We start from the raw sequence: 18,044 nt of genomic DNA, 5'->3' as shown, positions 1-18,044 counted from the left end.
ATCTTGACCAGATGGGCCAATGGCTGAGAAGTGGCAGATGGAGTTTAATTCCGATAAATGCAAGGTGCTGCATTTTGGGAAAGCAAATCTTAGCAGGACTTATACACTTAATGGTAAAGTCCTCTGTAGTGTTGCTGAACAAAGAGACCTTGGAGTGCAGGTTCATAGCTCCTTGAAAGTGGAGTCATAGGTAGATAGGATAGTGAAGGCAGCATTTGGTATGCTTTCATTTATTGGTCAAAGTAATGAGTACAGGAGTTGGGAGGTCATGTTGCGGCTGTACAGGATATTGGTTAGGCCACTGTTGGTATGCTTTCCTTTATTGGTCAAAGTAATGAGTACAGGAGTTGGGAGGTCATGTTGCGGCTGTACAGGATATTGTTGGAATATTGCGTACAATTCTGGTGTCCTTCCTATCTGAAAGATGTTGTGAAACTTGAAAGGGTTCAGAAAAGATTTACAAGGATGTTGCCAGCGTTGGAGGATTTGAGCTATAGGGAGAGGTTGAATAGGCTGGGACTGTTCTCCCTGGAGCATCGGAGGCTGAGGGGTGACCTTTTAAAAGTTTTACAAAATCATGAGGGGCATGGATAGGATAAACAAAGTCTTTTCCCTGGGGTCAGGGAGTCCAGAACTAGAGGGCATAGGTTTAGGATGAGAGGGGAAAGATATAAAAGAGACCTAAGGGGCAACTTTTTCACGCAGAGGGTGGTACGTGTGTGGAATGAGCTGCCAGAGGAAGTGGTGGAGGCTGTTACAATTGCAACATTTAAAAGGCATCTGAATGGGTATAGGAAGGGTTTGGGGGGATATGCGCTGGGTGCTGGCAGGTGGAACTAGATTGGGTTGGGATATCTGGTTGGCATGGACGAGCTTGACCGAAGGGTCTGTTTCCGTGCTGTACATCTCTATGACTCTATGACTCTAAAAACCAATGCAAATTGTGTTCTCTTGCTGACAAAGTGAGGGCAACATGGTCTCATTATAACAAACACTGTCTTCCACCAGAAGGACAAATTCAAAACCACGTGAAGTGGCATGACAATGGATCAGAACCCCAAAGCAGCAGTAGCAGGAAAATCTTCAAACAGAGAGAGAGAGACATAACAGGAATATACAAAACAGGATTATAAAAACAACCACAACCCTGTGTATCAGCCTGGATTGAGTGCTCATGTGCTGTGATGGTCACAGTCAAAGAACTAGGCACCAATTATCCCTGCATTGCAAGCAAAATCCTGTTAAGTAGGCACCTTTTGAAGCGTAAAATCATTTAGTGGGAAGAAGGGATCCACAAGGGAGGGATTCCTTTTTAAACTAAACTTTTTGCAACCAGCCAAGGATCTAATTGAATAAGTAATGGGAGTCATTTCTTAATTAGATTTTAATTAGATTAGATTACTTACAGTGTGGAAACAGGCCCTTCGGTCCAACAAATCCACACCGCCCCGCCGAAGCGCAACCCACCCATACCCCCTACATTTACCCTTTACCTAACACTATGGGCAATTTAGCATGGCCAATTCACCTGACCTGCACATCTTTGGACTGTGGGAGGAAACCAGAGCACCCGGAGGAAACCCACGCAGACACGGGGAGAACGTGCAAACTCCACACAGTCAGTCGCCTGAGGCGGGAATTGAACCCAGGTCTCTGGAGCTGTGAGGCAGCAGTGCTAACCACTGTGCCACCGTGCCGCCCTTCTTCTGTCCTCACTGATAGCTTAACAATTTGGGGTATCCATTCAGAACCAGAATAACTTGGGGAACTTTGCCCTGAGCCTTCTCATGGTAGAAATCATCCTAGATCAAATCGCTGGCAACTCCTAAATTATGATCTTGACACATCATTGACTTGTTCAATCGGGAATGAACATCTATTTGTCCCAAACACATCACAAGATGCAAGAAGTACAACAGGAAGTTTGATGTCTTAGTCCTACATCTGGATGAAAAATAACAAAGCCCGCAGGCCTGGTAGTATTTTATCTGAGATGGTCAAAGCTGGTGATCCTTACTCACAACAAGGCTCCATTGACCCATCCTGCAGATTTGAAAGAAAAAGGCACTTCCACTGTTGTCAGGAACATGATAATTGTAATTATCACCAGAAAGGGAGATATAAAATATCGGGGAAAAAATGGAGGTGTTCTGACCTGCATTCTTCTGAATTACCTACTTCCTATTGCTGAGAAAATCTTGCCAGAGACAGATTGTGGATCAAGACTTTCAAGAAGAACTTTTGACACGAATTTTCTTGCGAGACTGATCTGAGGAAAATATTGAAGAGAGCAGCAGGAGTAATTCATTGCATTCATTGTTCTGACCAAAGACTTTAATTCAGTAAATCGTGAGGCTCTGTGAATTTTTCTCCAAGATTTGGAAATCCAAGAAGCTTCATTACAATCTTACAACTGCTTGCTGATGATAGGACTACAACCGTCTTCAGCATGAAATCTGAAACAAAGACCTTTAAAATCCAAACGGTATATAACAAGTCTGTATGATAGTCCCCCTATTATTCCGTGATTGTTAACCTCATTGAAGATAAAATGCTCTCTGTTTCCAGTATTAAGGACTGTTTAAATGGGAGTTGTTTAGATCAGTTGGCTGGCGGCCAGTTTGTGATACAGCATAAGTTAATAGGATGGGCTGAATTCTGGTGCTGGCTGAGGTTATCATGAAGGACTGTCCTTCTCAATCCATCCCCCACTGATCCCCTTTCTTGAGATATGGTGACTCTAAGGCTGAGCCACCACCTGGTCATCTCTCTCTGATACCTACGGTTCAGTAGGGCTATGATGATATTACCTTTACTGCTTAAATGGGAGAACGTGAGGACTGCAGATGCTGGAGATCAGAGTCAAAGAGTGTGGTGTTGGAAAAACACAGCCGGTCAGGCAGCATCCGAGGAGCAGGAGAGCTCTTCCTGATGAAGAGCTTATGCTCAAAACATTGATTCTCCCGCTCCTCTGATGCTGCCTAACCAGCTGTGCTTTTCCAGCACCACACTCTTCCACTCTGCTTAAATAGAAAACTCTCTTTTCACCTTAGTCCATCTCAAAACTATAGACGTTCATACCAAAGTACAAAAATTGACAAGATAATAAGATGCAGGAGCAGTAGTGGGCTATCCTGTCCATCGAATCAGCTCTGCCATTCAATGAAATCATGGCTAATCTGATAATCCCCACCTTAACTTTATTGCCGTATGTGTATAACCCTTGATTCCCTATTGATTAAAAATCTGTCGATCTCAGCCTTGGATATAATTAACAACCAAATCTCTAAAGAGCTCTGCTGTAAAGAATTTCACAGACTCATTACCCTTTAAATGAAAAAACAGTTCCACCTCAGTTTTGTGTTAAATGGGCGAACTTTGTTTTCTGAGATTATGCCCTCTGGCCATAGGCTGTCCCACAAAGAGAAAGAGCATTTCAGAGTCTACCCTATCAAGGCCCTTAAGAATCTTGTATGATTCAATCTCTTTTTCTAAACTCTATTGTGAACAAACCCAACTCCTCACTCTCTCTTCATAAGAAAGACCCTCCAGAATCAAGCTAGCAAACCTTCCAATCCCAGTAGATCTTTCCTTAGATAAGGGGTCCAAAATTATCCACAGTATTCCTGCTGTCATCTAGTGCCATACACAGTTTTAACAAGATCTCCCTATTTTCATTCTCCATTCCCTTTGAAATAAAGACCAACATTCTATCTACCTTCCCTATTACTTGCTGAACTCGATTGCTCAATGAAGTAAATAAATATCATCCAATAGCCATTAAGGAAACGTGGCTACAGGATGACAAAAATTGCATCCTTGTTATTCAGGGGGGATATGACTTCTAAGAAAAATATGAAACTAGGTAAAGATACAGCCATAGCACTGTTAATCAAGGATGGGGTTGATGCAATAATTAGAGATGACCTTGACTTGGAGATCAGAATGTAGAATCAGTTTGGCTGGAGTTGCAGAGTAACAGGAACAGCTGCAGAGTAACAGCTGTACAAGACACTGGTAAGGCTGCACCTGGAGTATTGCGTACAGTTCTGGTCACCGCATTTTAGGCAGAATGTGGAAGCTTTGGAAAGGGCTCAGAAGAGATTTACTAGGATGTTGCCTGGTATGAAAGGGAGGTCTTACGAGGAAAGGCTGAGGAAACTGAGGCTGTTTTTGTTGGAGAGAAGAAGGTTGAGACGTGACTTAATTGAGACGTATAAAATAATCAGAGGGATAGATAGGGTGGACAGTGAGAGCCTTTTTCCTCAGATGATAAAGGCTAACACAAGGGGACATATTAACTCTGCGTGGAATTTACATGTTCTCCCAGTGTCTGTGTGGGTTTCCTCTGGGTGCTCCGGTTTCCTACTGTGATCCAAAGATATGCAGATTAGGTGAATTGGCCAAGTTAAATTGCCCATAGTGTTCAGGGATGTGTAGGTTAGGTGCGTTGGTCAGGGGGAAATGTAAGTAGTAGAGTAGGGGGAACGGGTCTGGGTGGTATACTCTAAGGAGGGTTGGGGTGGACCTGTTGGGCCAAGTGGCTTGTTTCCACACTGTAGGGATTCTAAAATTTTCATCTCACTTGATTCTTATTTCCATGAAGTTGGCTGAGTGGCCAAGAACAGACAGTACAGGTGAGCAGTTGTTGATCGGACCGGAAGAAAGTTTATTGTATGTTTCCAAGGCTTGTCTTAGGAATCTAGTTTGCCTTGATTTTTATTAATGACCTAAATGTAGGTGCACGGGGCACAAATTCAAAATTTTCAGATGACACAAAATGTTCAAACATCGTGAGCTCTGAGGGGATAGTGATAGTCTTCAAGATGATATGGTACAGATAGAATAGGAAGGCATGTGGCAAATGGAATTGAATGCAGAGAATTGTGATGTTACACTTTGGTGAGAAGAATGAGGGTAAATGATGTAAAATAAAGAGTGCAATTCTAAAGTGGGTACAGAGGGTCTTGGAGTCTAGGTGCACAAATCATTGTATTTGGCAGACAGGTTGACTGAGAAAGCAGTTAATAAGATGTATCCTAAGATCTATTGATAGGGGTATGGAATACAAAAGCAAGGAAGTTATTGTAAACCGTTATAAAGCACTGGTTCAGCCTCAGTTGAGCTATTGTGTCCTATTTAAAGGACCACACTTTAAGAAGGCAGTGAAAGCATTTTGAGAGAACGCAGAAAAGACGTCTAAGACTGGTTCCAGTAAAGCAGGACTTCAGTTCACAGGTAGATGCAGGTGCTGAAGCTGTTTTCCCTCGAGAAGGTTGAGAGGAGATTTGACTAAGATATCCAAAATCATGACGGGTCTGAAGACAGTAATTTAAGAAAATTTAGAATACTGTGTACAGTTCTGGTCACCACATTACCAAAAAGATGTGGACGCTTTGGAGAGGGTGCAGAGAAGGTTTCCGAGGATGTTGCCTGGTATGGAAGGTGCTAGCTATGAAGAAAGGTTGAGTAGGTTAGGTTTATTTTCATTAGAAAAAAGGAGATTGAGGGGGAACCTGAATCCCTACAGTGGGGAAGCAGGCTATTCAACCCAACAAGTCCACACCGACCCTCTGAAGAGCATCTACCCAGACCCCCCCCCTTACATATCCTTGTAACCCTGCATTTCCCATGGCTAAGCCATCTAGCCTGACATTATGGGCAATTTAACATGGTCAATCCACCTAACCTGCACATCTTTGGATTGTGGGAGGAAACCAGAACACCCAGAGGAAAGCCATACAAACACGAAGAGAGTGTGCAAACTTTACACTGACTGTCACTTGAGGATGGAATCAAAACCAGCCCCCTGGCGTTGTGAGGCAGCAGTGTTAACCACTGAACCACTGTGCTGCCCATTCAATTCACCACTTCTTCATTCACAGAAATAACTCGACCCAATGTGAAAATACAGGGCAACCCCGTATCCGTGGATCCGTTTTCCGTGGTTTCAGTTACCTGCGGTTTACCACGGCTTGACCATATTATAGAGAACTTTCCAGAGACAGGGACCAGGGGCTGCTGGGAAGGTAAATTTCCCATTTAAGTGAATGGGCTTGCTCCTATCCATGATTTTGGGCTTCCGCATTAGGTCTTAGAATGTATGCCCCACGGGTACAAGGGGCACTACTATAATCAGTACAAGCTCGCAGCCATGTAGGGAAAGGATTTGAAGCAAAGATCATGCAGTAATCATGATGTTTACTGTTCTCATACCTGACTGTGAATGTGAGTTCTATTTAAATACAGAAACCTTGTTAAAGGTGTTAAGGGGTGCTGAGAGTATAGGTTTATAAGAGATTTCATAAAACATTGAGAACAAACCCTCACTTTGACATGTCAGGTAGTTTTAAAACTATCACAGGTAAGGTCAGCTACTATCAGCCAAACATCACAATACCGACCTCTCTGATTTGGTGAGACGAAGTAAAAGTCGCGCCTTCCTTGCCAATATGAACCTAGAAACAAATAACAGGACTCAGTCATACCTTGGATTATCTAATTACCAGTAACTAAATCATCAATTATCCACAGCACATGAACATTATTCTGTGTTTGTCACATTTCAAAATTTGGAAAAATGTTTTCATTGAAGTGTATACACATATGTATATTTCTTTTTAAAAAGGCAAAAAGGTGGCTGAAATGTTAATGAGGAAGGTTTCAAAGTTGCTTCACTAAAGAATGTAATTAATAAACAATTCATTATCTTTCTCAGCTCTCGATGAACACCCCACACCATCATAGTAGGGAAGTGCATAATTCCATGAAGCTTACAAACTGAACAACACGTGCCCCTGGCCAGGAGTCCCAAATTTGGACTTTTTTCTATGTTTGCAAATGCAAAGAAATTATACAGAGTGAATAAGACTTATAAAAGGATGTTGCAGGTAAGCAATCAACAAATTCAGGAGGTTGGGATGCAGGTTGGTGGTTCAGTTGTTCTGTTTAAGAGAAGCAAAGTTGCCCACAAGTTTGTAGTGAGCCTAAGTTTCCTCCAGTTATTTTTCAAACATTTCCTGTGTTAATTTTGATCTTTTTAAAATAATACATTTGTGGTGTGCATTTCTTCAACTCTGTGAACTGTACCCCATAATTGCAGGGTGCGAACCATCAGGCTTGGTGTCATCCAGTGTCAGGGAGATAGGTGAGTCCTCATCTTCAATCATCATAGTACCACAATAACCTGCCAGCAGAAAGAGTTTATTACAGAGCGTCAGGAAATACTATGTGGACAGAAAACACTGTATACATGCAGCACACACTACGGGCTGAATCTTATATCTTTTTGATGAAATATCAGCTGCAGCAAGTTTCACTGAGGGTTTCGGTCGGATGGGACTAGAATCTGGTGAGAGGGCACTATGGGTATTGGATAGATAGTCAATGAGGTATGTTTGGTAAGATACAGGGAGAAAACTCCTTACCTTTTTTATTTCCCCATAACTAGGTCAGTGCTGCAGCCTGGGCTGCAGGATTCAGAAACATTCAGAATTCGGGATTCAGATGGTTTTCCCTAAGTGCAAGGTACCATAGACATAAACCTTTCCTGGTGATGAATTCCGCAGTGTTGTGACATGACCCTCTCAGTGCCATGCATGTACAGTCTATGGTACCTTGCACCTGATGGAATCCAGCCATATTCCTGAATCTTACTGCCCAGATTGTAGTGCTGACCTCTTCATGGGTAATGATGTTATACAGAGCTGTTTTGCCATATCTTACCAGACTCACCACATTAACGACCCATCGCAAATCTATGGTGCCCACTCACCTAATTCTAGTCTCCCCTATTACTCGCCATTCCAAAAAGAACTCACTACACCAGATATTTTGAAAGGCCAGTTTCGTTGGTACTCAGGCCACTTTTGGAATGCTGCTCTGTACCCACACAACTGTTGGCAATGAGGCATTGCCCTTCACAAACAGTGCCATTGTACAGCAGCTACAAAGCCATACTGGCATGACTGATACTTCTTTGCAAATACAACCTCATTCTCTTACCTTGTTTGTGGAGGTGTGTCTAGCTACTTCCCTGAATTTTACTGCCCAGACTGCAACACTGACCCTGTCATGGCAGAACACAATGACCCAGTGTGACCTTGCACAAATAGCATCAGTCACTGTCCTGATGCACAGCTGAGAGATCCCAAGCAGGTCACCCGTCATTCCCTGGAAGGAACCAATCACATAGAAATTCAAAGCAGCTGTCACCCTCCCAGCGACTGGGAGAGGATGGGCTCCCCCTCCTGTAGCCCTCAGGTCCCACTCCAGTATCCGACATTGTCCCATCACAGTGTGCTGGGACATGTGGAGCTGTGTTGACTGTACACCTCACTCACCTCCAGGAACTGGAGGCAGGGCCATAAAGCATTGGTCCCGCTGCAGCTCCGATACATCCTGAGGGGAGCTCTGGCTGCAACTTCTCAATGATTAGTTATTTCTTGTCCCTTACAGTGACCTGCTCTACTACAGGGCTTGCAGCTGGGCCTGGTCCTCCTGTATTTGCCTTCACCTTCTTAAGAAGATAGCCACAGTGTCCAACAAACTGCCAGCACCTGGACACAGAACTCTTGCTGGCAATGATCTACGTTGGAAAGTAAAGGAGCAAAATAGGTTCTCCTCCCTGAAAATATGCAGTGGTGGCATATTCAGCAGCTCAGGACTGTTAAAAATTCTCCAGACAGTGAGACCTACAGCATCTGATAATGACAGCCATTTCACTTTTGTTTATTCAACTGCAGCCTCAGAATGCTCACCAACTTGGTGAAGGTGCCACGCTGGCTGAGTGACTAACACATTACATCATAGACGGAGTGTCTACTGTGCTCTGAACCTCTCCCCATCCCAGGCCGACAACAATCATTAAACTTATCATTGTATTTCTTACAGTCCATTATAATTCATCAAACATTTTATGAACTGGCGCCTATGGGACCAGGAGTGTGCAGAGTGATCAAACATCATGGATAATCAAAAGCAAAATCGCAGTAAACCCTGACAAAGTGAAGTTATGAGACATCAACTTCCCTCAAAACATCTATGTAAAAACATCAACACACTCCCCAAATTAATGTACAAACACATAGTAAGTAATAGAAACCTAATGTAGGGGGTAACGCATCACTTTTATATTTCATGTACAGCATAAATACTCAAACCTTGTGGTATTTGAGGTACAGTACTTACTCAAAAGACAATGACATGCTTGTCTGCATTTCCTAAGAATCCTTACAAGTTTCACACGTTATGGGTTGCTTTTGGCCAACTTTTGTCTCTTTTTACATCATTGCTGCTAACCTCTGCATTATTGAGATGCTGTTGTTAGATTTGCCAGCACTACTGGCATGGTGCAGATTGTTTTTAACCAGCATTTAAACCCTAAGCACATACCTTCTGTATGTATTGTCAATGAGTGATGAAACAATTACAAATGAAAGGTAGTTGGAATTTGCAAGCACATGCTTCATGTACTTGCCCCTTCAATGTCCTAGTTGTGTCGAGCAGCTGGGAATCCCACACTTTTTTTCCTCAAACTCCACCCAGGTATTTTCCGAGTTGCAGTTAGTGTCTAATAAACAGTAAGTGATTGTGGGGAATACAGCTCATGGTGGACATGGTCAGCACTGGGCCGGCCCAGATACGTCCCTGCAGACTTCACATCATGGTTTGTGTTACGCCACCCTGACAAGCCCATTTCCACCCATCCCCTTGCCCTGTGAAGGCCCACCATATTGAACTTTTCCCCACAACTTTCCCCCCCGCCCCCTGAGCACCCACATTATGCATTAATGATGCTCACTTTGCTTCTCTATGCTGTCCCTGCAGAGGCGACAGTGAGAGGGACTCCCATCTTCTGTAAGTTATCATGCCCTCCAATGCTGTTCTGAGTGCCCTCATGTAGCTGAGCTTCCTTCCATCATCACTGTTGTCCCCACCTCAATACACACCTCTGCTCTTCCCTTCAATACCAGTCTTGACGGCTTCATTCTTTCAGCAACCTCACTCTAACACTAACTTCAGCTGCTGCCACTACCTTGCACCCTCCACACCAATCAGCTCTCAGATCTCTGGTACAGTACTTGGCCCAGACCTCTGACTGACTTTGATGAACTGTCCCTGGATATGACTGACCGGATTCATGACTGTTGGCCTTGCAGTTCCCTGACATGTCTATAAATGACTTCTATGACTGCCTGTGATGGCCGTATAGCATTGGCCATTGCACACTCCCCGAACTGCAGTCGGACACTTTACCTGGCCATGAGTGGCCTGAGAGGATGAGTTTTCGTGGTCCGTGAATTGTGTGCAGACTATGTTCATAACTATCAGTACTAGGATCCCCAGTAAATGTTCCTCAGGTGACAGTATTGCGATCTTGCTTTTCCTAATGGATATCAATGATCTAGATCTTGATGGGGACAATTAGAAAGTTTACTGATGATAAGAAATTTGGAAACATTATAAACTGTGAGGAGAAAAATGTAGCACTGCAAAATGATATAGACAAGTTGGAGGAATGGGCAGATAGGTGGCAAATGAAATTCAATGCAGAGAAATGTGAGGTGATGCATTTTGGTAGGAAGAGCATTGACAAACAATTCAAAATAGGGGTAAATTCTTAAGTGGTGCAGGAGCAGAAGGAATGGATGTATCTGCACATAGATCAGTGAAGGTGGCAGAACAGGTTGAGAAAGCAGTTACTAAAGCATACAGAATCCCAGACTTTATTAATGGAGCATAAATGTGAGGAGATGATGTTAGATTTACAGAAAGCAGCTATTAGACTTCAGCTGGAGAATTGTGTACAGTCATGGGCACTAATCTATAGGTGGCTTATGAACACGTTGGAGAGATTGCAGAAAATAGTTCTGTGAAAGATTCCAGGGATGACAAACTTCAATCCTACGAGGATGGATTGGAGAGGTCAGGATTGATCCCCCCGGAGAGCAGCATAGCGGTTAGCAGTTAGCCATACGCCTTCCAATTGTCTTCACATCTATTTCAACAGCTGGTAAAGGCAAGGGAGGCCCAACAAACACTCTAGATTACATAATTGCATTGGTAGTAGAGAACAAAATGTCTACAGACACCTAAAGTGACATGGGAGCTGCAGAGAGTTAGTGAAGGAGCCAGTTTTAATTGAAGTCCAAGAGGAGGTTCAATAGAGGTTTCCAAAATTATGAATTAGCTGCATAGACTAGATTGGGAGAAGCTATTCCTGCTCATAAAATGAATGTGAATGAAAAGGCACAGATTTAAGTGATTTACAAAAGTGAGACAAGAATAAATCTTTTCACACAATGTGTGGTTTGGCTCTGGAATGCACTGCCTGGAAGTGTGGTGAAGGCAGGTTTGACTGAGACATTCAAGAAGACATTAGATTATTATTTGATCCAAAACAATGTGAAAGGGTTGGAGGAAAAGGCAGAGGATGGCACAAAGTCATGATGCTCGTTTGGAGAGCCGATGTTGGCAGTTCGGGCTGGACAGCCTCCTTCTGCACCTTAACAGTTCTGCGGTTTTACCCTGCAGCCAGTGGATGGCGATAGTCACTCATTCCATACCAAGTGGCATCAGACTGCTGGCAGGAGAAGATGAAAGCCCCAGAATTTTTATTTATTAATCTGCAAGGAATGAGATGAAAATGGAATTTAATATTGTCTATGTCTATGTTTTTAAACATTTTCTTTCCAAAATGCCATTTTTGGCCCAAGAGCCCAGCTAAGTAGTAATTTCTTTCGCACATACTCAATAGGAATGCTGTGGATTGCTCAAAATAATTGCAATGTCAAGTGCCTGAAAAGCCACTCATTGAATATTATCCTGCCCATTTGTTTTGTTAAAAAATTTCTTCTTCAAAATAGTTGAAATGAATGGTTTGCTGGGGCTCTTGTCATCTGAGGTCATGTCAGTTATGTATAATGGGGTCTTCCGTTTCATAAAAAGGGCCAATGAGTAACATTTCTGTTGCTGGCTGTTCTCCTATTGTCTCCCTGCAGTGCGTTATACATCAGGTATTAAAAAGATGACGTAATTTTATGAAAAACATATAGGATATTCAAGCAAATATTTAGCACTACTGATTAGCCAATGATTATTTTTGACAACTGTTTTTGTCTTAAGCAATGACTAAGTTTTGTCTGAAATGGATTTTATATTAAACCAGAAGTCTTTCTGCTGCTGCAGTGAGTGTAAAAGATTCTACTTTAGTATTCAAGGAAGAGTACACTTTTCCCAAGTATACTGATCAATATCCCTCTCTCAACCTCCAGCACTAAAATAAGTTTGCTTAATTATTTGATTGCTATTTTTAATACTTGTGATTATACTTCAAAGATAATCTACTATCTAGTAATCTATTGCCTATATATCTTGGGCCACTCGCAGATGTGGAGACACAAAGTAAATGCAAGTTCTTATTTAATCTCAGCACACGTTTTGGGTCTGGATTCTGCCTCTGACCACTGGGGTCCCATGAACAGATACTAACCTTTCTCCCTCCAGAAAGCCCGGCTGTAGTAAACCATACACTTAATGATGGATCCCATTGGCACACGCTGGATTAACTGGTTTCGCAATGGAGGCAGTGGAGGATTGTAGTGAATTTGCTGAATGAGGGTTGGTGGGATAGCACTAATGACATAATCAGCCTAGAAATAACACAAGAGAAATTAATCAGAACAGGTTAACAACCAACAGAGAAAGACTGGAGAATGCTCGAGAATAATTGACAAATTATTGCAGAAAGGGAAAGAAAAATTTTCCAATGATGAATAAGAAAGAAGTGTTGCAAGGTTGAGGAGATTGTGAGACTAAGCAATAGATAGAGGAAGTTTATTGACTAGTTTGATCTCATGGAAGCTCAAGGAATGACAGGTCGGGCAAGAAAATGTTAAACTCGACAAATGTGGAGATGATAAAACATGGAAAAGGTTTTCAGTAATGGAATGGTTTAGATAGGGTCGGAGTGGGCAATGTTGTGTGGGCAGATTGAAACAGTATTTGTGATGGAAAATATGGGATGTGAAACTCACCAAGTTATTGAGACCACAGAAATCTGGTTCAATTTGAGAATGATCAGGAAAGGGCTGAGAGCAGAACTTGTGATAATTGCTGAAGGCTATAACTTTGGTCTTGTAAGTATTGTAGTTATTATACAATTGCAGAACAGCAGTTGCTTCCAGTTACAGAACTTTCAAGTCTTAGACCCTTTCCATGGTTCAGTTGCTTTCAAGTCGTTCCTTAACTTCATTGACTTTGTTGAAGAAAAGCTCTCATGGTCAGGAATTTTAAAACATTGAAAACCTCACTTTCACTTCTTCATCTTTATCTTTAATAATGCTGATTATTTTGCACAGCATTTTTAAAATTAAGGCAGCTGAGAGGCCTTGTAGCTGGTAAATTATCCTGCCACTTGAAGAATCTGAGGTGGCAATTAATTGTTGGGACATTTCGATGTGTAATAGCTGAAGGATAATCACATTTTATTAATAACTGAGTCTAAACACAAAGCTCAAAACTATTCTTCATTTGCCACCAAAGCCATCAAACCAAGAAAGGTCACAAAGGAGCTCATAATTAAAGTGATATTTCTCTGAACTGGGAGTAAGTCTGATAGTTGACTATAAAGTCAATGAAGGGTACAATGCTGACACTAGCTCACAAAAGTTGAGAAAAAGCTTCACTTAAGTTGCTGGATATATCCTCACCACAACTCATGGTCATGGTAATTTGCTGCCTTTATGGTCTTTCCTGGTTGGGAACAATATGATCTACTTCACCTAGTGTAGTAGAGGAAACCCATCTGCTCGTCCAATGAGAAGTGATCCTGAACAAAATGTAGTTTATTGTATAATAGCAACATTAATTTGATGGACATTGTTACTAAGAGCATAGGGAAGACATTGATGTTAGATTTTCATCCTTCAAGTTCCTAAGTTGATTGTCCCTATCCACCGAATGCATCTGATATCATCTTAGTGGATGATGCATAGCACATCCTCAGTATTAAACCTTTTGGCCCTTTAATTTCCTATTCAAAATCTCCCCGCTCCCCTCCCCTGCCCCCGCAAGCATTTTTCCCATTATTTGCATTATACATCCATGGATATTTATCACTATGCCTTTCACCCCCCCCCCTCCACTGTCCCCACAGTTCACAAATTCAGACAGTCTGGGGTTACAGTATTTTTCCAGATTGTGTTCTCTTTGGACATGGAAATTAGGTATGTCTCTGAGTTGAAGACTGATGATTTTGATTCTGTTCTTGATAGTGTGAGATCTTTTAAATTGGGAAATCTTTAATTGCTTGGATTTCCTTCAAGGTGGATGTATTTTCTCTAGAAATGGACAATTGCTCCATTGCAGAATCTGGAGGAGAACTACTCTGTTGATCTGGCGCTTTTTGTTTTGCAGCATCCTGCAATTCTGAACCAGGTGATTGCTCCTTGATTGTGTGCTGAATTTGTGGACATTGGTCATCCCACCTCAGTGGTGGCTTTCACCAAGTTGAATGCATCACATCTTCAATCGTTGTGGGCAGATTTTTATTCTCAATCTGCTGGAAAATCTGTGTTGACAATGATTTTCCAGCATGTATTCTCTACATTGTTCACTATCTCTATCTGAGCTTGTTTATGTGGGCTCACCCAATAAGGATTCTGCTTTCTTCCACTGACTCTCCCACATTGACATCATGACTAACTAATGTGATATGTCCAGGTATATCTCTACAGATAACTTTCTGCTTCCTAAACAGACCCATACCATCCTCTCATTGTCCTTCCTCTAAATATGAAAACTCATTGTCTAACTGTCCCAGTTTTCCATATTGGGTAATCAAATTGGAGGAGGTTTGCTATGAAAACTGTTTATCTTTCCTTTCATATTGCTCTTACTATCACTGTCAGCTTCCACTACTCTTATCACTTGACACACTGGCTCCACTGCATCCTCTTTCCTGCAACTTTTCACACAGAGGGTAATGCATGTATGGAATGAGCTGCCAGAGGAGGTGGTGGAGGCTGGTACAATTATTACATTTAAAAGGCATCTGTATGGGTACCTGAATAGGAAAGATTTAGCGGGATATGGGCCAAATGCAGGCAAATGGAACTAGATTAATTTATGATGTCTGGTCAGCAGGGACGAGTTGAAGCAAATGGCCTGTTTCCATGCTGTATGAGTCTATGACTCTATGATTCAATGATAATGGTACAACATTTTATGAGACATAACTGTTCATTTTCCACAGTCAGGAGCATCTAACAGATAAGTCACCTTATTAACCTTCCAAACTGCTTTGTATGACCACTGAATTTTATTTTCAGAATTTCACCTTGCAAAGGCAACTATACCAACTGTTCATCTTCCGCTTTAAATGATCGAGTTGCTGAATATTTATTGGCCCATTTCTCATTAGTGCTCAATAAATCTTTGAAAGCTCTTACGCTACCTGACAAGCTCCTAAAGGCTTTCTAGAAACATGGACCATGTAATTGAATGTTGAGGATTCATCTCTTTGTCTAATATCCATTCTCTGAGCAATTTTAATGGACCCCTAATCTCACAGCCATAAATTAATTTAAATGAAGTTTACTTTTCCACTGCTATCTTAGCTGTAATGGTCCTCAAAGAATTAGCTTCTGGAAATCAGGTTGCTATATCCATAATGGTAAGGATATAATGGTGTGCAGTAATGGTCCTACACAATCAAATGACACATAAGTAAAATTGTGTATGAGCATAAAAGCATAAAAACTACATGTTGAGGTTTCCTACCACCTGACCTGTAGAATGCATTTTACTGAACTGCCCTATGTGTTTATGAACTTTGGTCATGTATGTTACTGGAGACAGGATATACAATCCATTCATCCTGTTTACCAACACTTTGGCTTTCATTGAACTGCCTGGAAGGAAAACTAAATCCTTCCCCATCAAAAGAGTTTAAGTAGTCCCCATATTTCTTTGTAAATTTTTGGGCTTGACTGCATCATTTCAAGAAAAAAGGATTATCTTCCCTTTAGGCAAAAATCTTTTGTATCTCTCACCTATCCTATGCATCTGACTTATACTCAGCAGTGTTTTCCTCTGGTCACTTTTTTTGTATTTATAGCTACAATTCGATCAATAGCATTTTTATTTTGAGTTCCCTTTTTGGACTCATTCTTGGCAACTTGAATAATCCCCAGGTTTCCCTTGCAACCTCCAGCATTCGGAACAAATTTGTCTCACTTTGTAATAAGGACAACACTTCAGCCTTTGATTTTCACCTCCACCCTCAGTACTTCCCTTTCTGATGTGAGGAAGAGATCTTGGGGCAATCCCAGTGATCCATTCTTTACCTTGGCTATGTGCCTTCCTTTCACCCATGATGATATGGTGAGCATGTTTCTTAAAGATAAACTGCATACTAGCTGTGAGACATAACACAACAGGAACAAGACCCGACAAAGTACTGCCATCAATAACCAATTAACATTATTTGTCAGTATGATTTGAGGGAAACGTTTGGTCAAGAAACTGGTAAAGCTTCCTGTTCTTTTCTGGGTTCTGCCAAGGGATTGGCACATCTTCCTTAACTACTAGAAGCAGTAATAGCTTAAGGGCTCAGTTGAAAAATGGGATGTCACTATTTAAGTGAATATTCTATATTAAAAGAATACTGATGGACAAATTCTGACTTTGATAAAACAATTAAAGCAAGCAATTTGAGTGTAGCATTAGTATTATTTGCAACATGAACAAAGAATGTTGGGCTTGATGGCCACAAGTGACATTATAGAGTATAGCACTGACATGTAGTCATATATTCACACACCTCATATTCCTCTCCATGTAATGTCACCACACGGATAGTTCCCTTAGTTTGTTCCACTCTCACTACTGGCCTGTTCAGCTTCACACGATCCTTCATTCGCTCAGCTAAGCGCTCACTGATTTGTCCCGAACCACCAATAAATTTCCTTTCCTGAAGAAATGAAAGATTGAGCTCAAGATGCTTCACCTTCAAAGTAAATTCAAAGTTAAAGAAGTAGCACAAAATATAAACAAAACAGCTTAAGACATTGTAAGACCCAACAGGTTTGTGGAGACGCTGACTTATCTACTTTAAACTACTGCACATTGACAAGATCTACAGCTCTTCTTTAAGTGACAATTTGAAAACAGTTCCTGACCTTCTTGACAAAAGGATCAAGAATTTAATTTTAGATGGTTCTTTTTTTTTATAGATATTTTTATTAGAAATTTAACATTTTTACAAGTTTACAAAAATAAACAAAACTCTCAGATATAAACATTGATATACAATTAGCTCAAATATACAATAGCCAAAATTTAACAAAAAAAAACAAAACAAAAAAAACTGATGAAAAGAAAACAAAAACAAACAAAACTCAACTATCTACTAATCTAACCTACAACTAACCAGAGTGTATATTTAAGTCTCTTACATGCTCGGGATGTGTTAGCATCAGATATAATAAAACCCGTATTCGTGCGGGATTCCTCCCCCGAGGGGCCGCGGACCAGCCAGGTTTGTAATCTCAATTAAATAAAAGCCCTTGTTAGGATAGCCGAAATATCTGTATTTATGTAATTCAAAAAGGGCTACCATATTTTATAAAATAATTCGGTCTTTCGGTGCACCATATTTGTAAGGAAGTCAAGGGGAATACATTCCATAAGTAGTCTGTGCCAATTTGAAAGTCCAGGGGGGCCCTCCGCCACCCAGTTCACCAAAATATTTTTCCTTGCACAGAAAGAAAGAATAGAAAATAGTCTCTTCCCATACGTGTCCAGGGAGGGAAAGTTCGAAAAGCCCAAGAGGAGAGATACAGGGATGGAGCGAGTAGCACTTTTTGTCATTTACATAAATGACTGGGATGTGAGCATCAGAGGTACAGTTAGTAAGTTTGCAGATGACACCAAAATTGGAGGTGTAGTGGACAGCGAAGAGGGTTACCTCAGATTACAACAGGATCTGGACCAGATGGGCCAATGGGCTGAGAAGTGGCAGATGGAGTTTAATTCAGATA

The 18,044-nt window shown here is 41.4% G+C and overlaps 1 protein-coding gene across 1 annotated transcript in view; it reads right to left on the bottom strand.

Annotated features, from left to right (window-relative positions):
- The window catches only part of LOC122557182 (amine oxidase [flavin-containing]-like), a 76,568-nt gene that overhangs the window by 16,984 nt on the left and 41,540 nt on the right, over nucleotides 1-18,044 (bottom strand). Inside the window, exons 7-10 of the mRNA XM_043704583.1 lie at nucleotides 16,826-16,975; nucleotides 12,494-12,653; nucleotides 7,090-7,186; nucleotides 6,405-6,458 (exon numbers count right to left, since the gene is read on the bottom strand). Coding sequence (XP_043560518.1) covers nucleotides 6,405-6,458; nucleotides 7,090-7,186; nucleotides 12,494-12,653; nucleotides 16,826-16,975 — 461 coding nt within the window. The remainder of the gene's footprint in view (nucleotides 1-6,404; nucleotides 6,459-7,089; nucleotides 7,187-12,493; nucleotides 12,654-16,825; nucleotides 16,976-18,044) is intronic.

The sequence above is a fragment of the Chiloscyllium plagiosum genome, chromosome 15 (genome assembly GCF_004010195.1).
Source record: "Chiloscyllium plagiosum isolate BGI_BamShark_2017 chromosome 15, ASM401019v2, whole genome shotgun sequence".
NCBI classification, from domain to species: Eukaryota; Metazoa; Chordata; class Chondrichthyes; order Orectolobiformes; family Hemiscylliidae; genus Chiloscyllium; species Chiloscyllium plagiosum.
The sequence above is the reverse complement of the archived record's forward strand: the minus strand, read 5'-3'. Positions and strand labels throughout refer to the sequence as shown.